General features: G+C 34.6%; 1 protein-coding gene across 1 annotated transcript in view; it reads right to left on the bottom strand.

The window, feature by feature from the left end:
- Positions 1–1,900: 1,900 nt before the first annotated feature.
- The window catches only part of LOC108373942 (serine/threonine-protein phosphatase 2A 56 kDa regulatory subunit delta isoform-like), a gene marked incomplete at its 5' end in the record, with an annotated part of 23,189 nt that continues 18,210 nt past the window's right edge, over positions 1,901–6,879 (bottom strand). The window contains 5 exons of the mRNA XM_017629888.1: positions 1,901–2,221; positions 2,296–2,688; positions 3,254–3,484; positions 3,573–3,907; positions 3,994–4,190. Coding sequence (XP_017485377.1) covers positions 1,978–2,221; positions 2,296–2,688; positions 3,254–3,484; positions 3,573–3,907; positions 3,994–4,190 — 1,400 coding nt within the window. The remainder of the gene's footprint in view (positions 2,222–2,295; positions 2,689–3,253; positions 3,485–3,572; positions 3,908–3,993; positions 4,191–6,879) is intronic.

The raw sequence follows: 6,879 nt of genomic DNA, 5'->3' as shown, positions 1-6,879 counted from the left end.
CTATATCGATGGCTGAGTGGAAGATCGACCTATCTCGGCAGCCAGTTCGAAAACATTCTATCTCAAAAAACTTTTCAAGAACGTCCTATTTCAGAATTCGTCTCAAAAACGCCCTATCTCAGCTGCCGATTCAAAAACGCCCTATATCAGCATATTTTCAATACATTTTGAAGTGCGATAGGGCGTTTTTGAACCGAATTTTGAGATAAGGTGTTTTTCAATAAAATTCTGAAATAAGGCGTTCTTGAAAAGATTTTTGAGATAGAGCGTTTTCGAACTGGTAGCCGACATAGGTCGATCTTCCACTCAGCCATCGATATGCTATTGTACGATGTTAACAGGTTTATTTTTCTATAAGTATCAGTACGTTTTCAGTGTATTCATCTATGTGATATTAAACACATGTATGTAGGTAGCTATTTGTAATGTTTTTAATGTTCACATTATTATGTTATTTACAACTGAAATAAAATATGTATGTTGCTTCTTTTTTTTACCAACATAATTTGATTGGTATTGAGCCAAAGTGTTAATAATTTTAAAAGCGGTTTATTTGATTAAAGATAATGCAAGCATTTTGTAAATATGCGTAAGACCCTTCAAAGAGAACGGATAAAGGATATCGTAGAGAATACTAAATACTTCACCGATAAAATAGAGGTAACAAAATTTCCAGACTTGCTTGGTGCACTTATTAAATATGAAACCGACACTATGATGAAAAAGAACAAGTTAACGAAGGAAATGATGCTTTGGTTATGAATAATGTTACTGGGAAGGGAATACACTGGGGAGATGATGTATAGATTCCAAAAGCACACATATATAGACACACATATCACTCATTTAATTCAATACTGTCATAACTCAAAAAACCAAAAGCTCGAGAAAAATAGCTTTAAAGTTTTGAATTTACATATTGAGCCCTAAGCGCCAAAATAACGTAAGCGATATTTTTTAAAATTTTCTTTTTGATGTAGAAATATTCCTAGAGCATCTAAATGCATTTCTGTATCAAAAAGAAAATTTTGAAAAAAATGTCGCTTACGTTATTTTGGCGGTTAGGGCTCGATATGTAGTATTTCTGGGCACCGAAATGTTTACCTGGAATTTGAATAATTTTGTNGGATAAAGGATATCGTAGAGAATACTAAATACTTCACCGATAAAATAGAGGTAACAAAATTTCCAGACTTGCTTGGTGCACTTATTAAATATGAAACCGACACTATGATGAAAAAGAACAAGTTAACGAAGGAAATGATGCTTTGGTTATGAATAATGTTACTGGGAAGGGAATACACTGGGGAGATGATGTATAGATTCCAAAAGCACACATCCATAGACACACATATCACTCATTTACTTCAATACTGTCATAACTCAAAAAACCAAAAGCTCGAGAAAAATAGCTTTAAAGTTTTGAATTTACATATCGAGCCCTGACCGCCAAAATAACGTAAGCGATATTATTTTTAAAATTTTCTTTTTGATGTAGAAATATTCCTAGAGCATCAAAATGCATTTCTGTATCAAAAAGAAAATTTTGAAAAAAAATGTCGCTTTCGTTATTTTGGCGGTTAGGGCTCGATATGTAGTATTTCTGGGCACCGAAATGTTTACCTGGAATTTGAATAATTTTGTTCGAACAATTATATTCTCGCTGTTCCTATTGCAAACATAGAAGAACAGGTAGCGGTCATTTCTGCATACTTAACTCGATTTTGTAATATGTATTTTGTATTATGCCACCATTGAACTAAATGACCGACATTGTATATTTTATTTCTAGGTAAAAAAGAAATCACTGAATAAAAATGTTATAATAATGACACTTCTTAAAGTATAACATATACTCATGATTATATACATAGTTTGTCAATGAAGGTGAGGAACATTTGTTACAACTACAAACTTTGCACCACTGATTCGTTGGTTATGAAATATTTCCTACAAAAATGGCGTAATGCTTTCTGTTTAGCTCACCTCTCTAGTTTCCTGTGCTGCTTGTTGTTGGGGTTGCATCTGTTGTTGTCTGTTTTCTTGTTCAAATTTGTCGTAAGTCAGATCACAATTCTCATTTTCTTCAAACTCGTTTTGACTACTTGAAATACTTAAATTGTCCATTTGACCACACATTTTTGGCCACTCAGGATTACTTTTGGCCAAAGACTCAACCTGCATCCAAAGCTCTTCGCGTTGCGACATCTTTTCGCGTTCCCTAAAAAGTCATCACATGTGTCAATGCTACTAATTTCAGTCACGAAGTGTCGATAAATAAAAAGCTATACTTACAGCTGCTTTTCCTGACGGTAATTTCGACTACACTCGTCGAAAAGACGTTGATTCATCTCCATGAACAGCTTAAGTGCATTATAAATAAGTCCATGTATCGTTTTGTTCCAATGCGTTTTTGAATTTCTATTTAATGCCGGAAACATTATCGGCAATATGACTTGTGAATTATCAGCGATCAGCGACATTATATACTCGTTATTCCAGTAGTAAAGCGCACGTTCGGCGACTTGAAAATGTGGTGACGACACACATTTGGCAATTTGCCGAAACAGCGGTTCCATAACTTTTTGAAATTCAGCTGGTTCGATGACATCGAGTAGCTCCTCCAGTTCATTTAAAAACATCACTTCTTTGGGACTATGTGTTTTGGGCCAGAACTTCAAAAGACTCCTTTAAAGTGAAAAAATTATTTGTTTAATAGGCGTAAAAATTACTGCACCTGACCACACTGCGGAAATAAAAGTGAAACTTCTGTCGATTTATTTTTTGTTCGTTTCCTTCTCAATCTCAATCTTATAGCCTATTTCCACCAAAAGCTTAACAGGTAAGTTGCACGAATTTTCGCATGGGGTACATAATCGGCAGGGTTTATTTTTTACTTTCTTCCTTTTTACTTTTGTTTGCTTGTACATAACATGAGCAATTACCCCTTTCAGGTTGTAATCTCCTTTTTGCAATAGGCAACTGCAGTTAAGGCTTGGTGGAAATGAACTATTGATTTTAATTTTTACCTTGGCCTTAATCGTAATCTTACTTTTAAACTTAACACAAAGTGGTACGCTACCACGCTTCGATAATTCAATATTAATATAGGTGGCAAGAGAGAGAGAGAGAGAAATAAGAAGGAAGAGAGATGCACTCCCGTTGCAAACAAAGTGTTACATTTTCGTGACGATTTTCTAATTCATTACCACCACTCTAAAGTTTCACTTCAAAAAGTGTCTTCTTGTCTAACCTTATGACTGGCTCTGATAGGCTTGGATCTTTCTCCAGGAACTGCACTACACAGTATGTTAGCTGCGGATGATAAACAGACAGACTTTTCGCTTTGTGCAACGGTAAGAGTACTTTCAGCAGAAATTGTTTGTGCTCCTCTTTTAATGGCAATGCAAAACCATTGATAATACTACCGAGGATTTCCAAGAGTTCAGCAATGCCATTGTGATGTTCGGTTTCATAAATAAAACTGCAAGAGAAAATTTGCAATAAGCATGGCACACACACATGGACATATGCACATATGTATGTATGTATTTATGTAGATTGGTTCATACCGATAGAATACGTTATTGATTTGCTTGCGTATAAATGCTCTCAAACCCAAGAACTTCCCATAGATCCGATGCAGTACAGTCTTTAGGAAGTCACGTTCGCGTGGATCCTCCGAATCAAAAAGTTCCAGCAGTTGCAACACAAATTGATGATCAATATAACGTTTGGCGATGTTCGGCTGAAAATCTGGCGATTCAAGAAAACGCAAAAACAGTTCATAAACAAATTGCAGATGAGGCCAAGATGATTCTAACGTCGGCTCATCTTCTTCCGGATCAAATTCAGCACCGTTAGGATTTGACGATGGCGGTAATGTGCGAAATAAGTTTACTGCAAACTAAAAATGAATTTTTAGTAGTAATTTTGTTTAAATTAAATAAAATGAAAAGCGAAATGCGATTTAATAAGATATACTATATTCACCATATTTATTGCCTCCGGATATATTGCCTCCGTGATAACCCCATTCTGATTGGACAGATACTCCACCATTTCGTGCAGCGCCGCTCGTTTCACTTCCTTCCATTTTAGGTCGCTTAATGGCTCGGAAAAATCGAAGAGCGTACAGCATTGTCTTAACTTTTGTATCAAAAGTTGCTCACGTTCATTAGCAGGTGTTTCTGTGATTAAGGTAAAAAAAAAAATCGGTTAAACTTCTTAATTATTAATCACTGTTGTAAGAGTCGTATGTGGTTCATATTTGAATTTCTGATTTATGTGCATACGTTCAAACAATGTTTGCATACTTGAATATGCTTTTTCGTTTGCTTAAAGCTGCGCATTTGTATAAAAAGATACAGATTTTTTTGAATATTCACAACGTTTTTCAAGTTATATTTTTTGGTTATTTTCTGTAAAAATATTGTTCAAGTTTTAGTTTATAAAAATTTAAGAAAATTTAACAAATTTTCATCAAAATTTGGAGTTTTTGAAGTGAAACTTCTTACACGAGTTCGGAGATGAATATTTAACTCCAACAGGTCTATTCTGCGCTGGTAATAAAGAGTTTGTAACCGGTAAATAAAGTTCCTGTCAATTTTTAAACCCTTTTCGCATTCTGTGTACTCTTGTAACCGGTAAATTTTGTTACCCTCTCATAAGCTGGTAACAAATTATTGCCCCGTGAAATATGCAATGCCAGGATTTGCACAATTCTTCATAGCTGAATTGCTGAATATTTTAACTGCATTACCAACGTACCTAGAATCGCGGTGACAAGAACTGGTAACATTTTTTGGTAATACAATTTTCCGGCTACAAAATCTTCAGTAACGTGCAGAATAGACCAGCAAGTCATAAAATCTGCATCGTTCTGTCGATTTTCAAAAATGAGGTGTCACATCAAAGGCCTCGTCCTTCGGGTGTGCAACATAGCTTAAGTTCCATGAAAGGCGTTGCCACATGTTAGAAAATCGCATTCAAAATTTCTCTGCCGCGAGGGTTGCGTTAAATAATTAACACCGAGTCATAAAATCTGTATCGTTCGTTCGATTTTAAAAGATGAGGTGTCAAATGACAGGGCTTGACCAGTAGATGTGTAATATGATTTTAGTTTTTTATAGGGTTGCCATATATACGAAAATCAAATTCAAATTATTTATTAAAATAAATAAAGTATCCCAATATGGGTATCAAAAGAAATGGTTTTGAATAAAGATGAAGATGAAGATGAAGATGGAGACGAAGATGAAGATGAAGCTGAAGATTAAGGCGAAGATGAAAAAGATTAAGATGAAGATGATTTCATGTACATGAAGATGACGATGAAGATGAATGATAAAGATGAAAATAAAGATAAGTAGACTGTTATGATCGACCTGTAATTCTCGCAGCAGATTTCCACGTCAACTTTTCACTGGCTAAATCTGATGAACCGACAAAATTTTTTAAAGAAATTTAAAATTAAATTGATTTAAGGGATTCACAAGATACCATAAAAGTCGTATTATGAAATTTCACACCGTTGAAAACTTTACGACATACGACAATACGGCACTTACTACACCTTGTGAGCAGTGTTGATAATTATATTATTATTAAAATTGTAGCAAAAATTTAGAATGTACAATCGACAACAATCCTTGAGCGATGTTGTATATGTTTGAAAACAGTGGTTCATTTAAAACATTTTGGTGATTCTTACTTTTTCCCAAAACTCACAAATATTGAAGTTGTTCCCTAAGTTCTGCGTTGCTGCCTTCTATTCTAGCAATTATGCACTTCTGAAACACCCCTAATAAGTATATTAGTGCAACAATAATTTACACGTTGCCTGATAATACAGAAGAAGGATAAAATATTACATTAGAACCAGGTGTACACTTCCATTTGTGTCATTTGTGTATACTTAATGCGTACATAGATATGTACTTTTTCTGAAAATCATCGAAATCGGTTGACTATAACATATAGCTCCCATACAACAGATTGTTAAGAAATGTGGTTTTGCGTTATAACTCATATTTTATTTCGTAATATTTTTTTTTATTTTTTTAGGTTGTACACTATTTGGACCTGAACTTGGGTTCTTCTCAATCCCATTCTGCCACATTTTGGCAGTTTGTATTGTACGGCTTTTAATAAATTTGTTGTCCTGTGAAGCTGTGGTTACAGTCAAAGTGACTGCTTTCCGTATTAATTGATAAAAACCCATAATTCAATAATAAAAGGTTTGCTCAGAAAACAGTTTTCTCGCTCCCTCTTGACAAAATCGGCTCCCTTAGCAAGGCACTGTGTGTGGGTTCGAGTGTGTGTGCAAAGCTTTTGTAAGGGAAATAAGGGAGTGTCAAAACTATAATAGGTTTGTATAGTAACCAATAGTCAGTACTAATTTGTACTGGAACCTGCAAATTTTTACTGGAAAAGCGTATGATAACCCTAAAAATTTGCAAGAGAGCACTGAATCGAGAGCGTAACAACACGGGAGAGCTGCAAATTCTTGCTAGTGAAATTTCTACTAGCAGAAATTAGCTAGCAGAAGAAGAAGAAGAATAAGTGTAAAAAGCCGCCATTTGTTGAATTGGTTCAGCACAAACAAAAGTAAAATGAGTAGAAATCAAAATATTAATGATGTACTGGACTGTATAAGTGCGTGTGTGTAAAGCAAAGCGTTTAAAAATGATTTATAAAGAGTAAAATGTTTACAGCAGAATATCAAAACAGTGCAACAGCTGTTCACTTGCAAGTTTTTGCTAGTTTTGTGTTCATTAACTTTTTCTGCTAGTTTTCTGTTCTTCTCAATTTTACGCTCTATTTTGCTTTTACGCTCTCGCTGCAATGTTTTACTGGAGAAGTTACTATACAAACCTA

This window comes from Rhagoletis zephyria, unplaced genomic scaffold (genome assembly GCF_001687245.7).
Source record: "Rhagoletis zephyria isolate East Lansing unplaced genomic scaffold, Rhagoletis_zephyria_1.1 Rzeph_scaffold_07169, whole genome shotgun sequence".
In the NCBI taxonomy this organism is placed as follows: Eukaryota; Metazoa; Arthropoda; class Insecta; order Diptera; family Tephritidae; genus Rhagoletis; species Rhagoletis zephyria.
The sequence above is the reverse complement of the archived record's forward strand: the minus strand, read 5'-3'. Positions and strand labels throughout refer to the sequence as shown.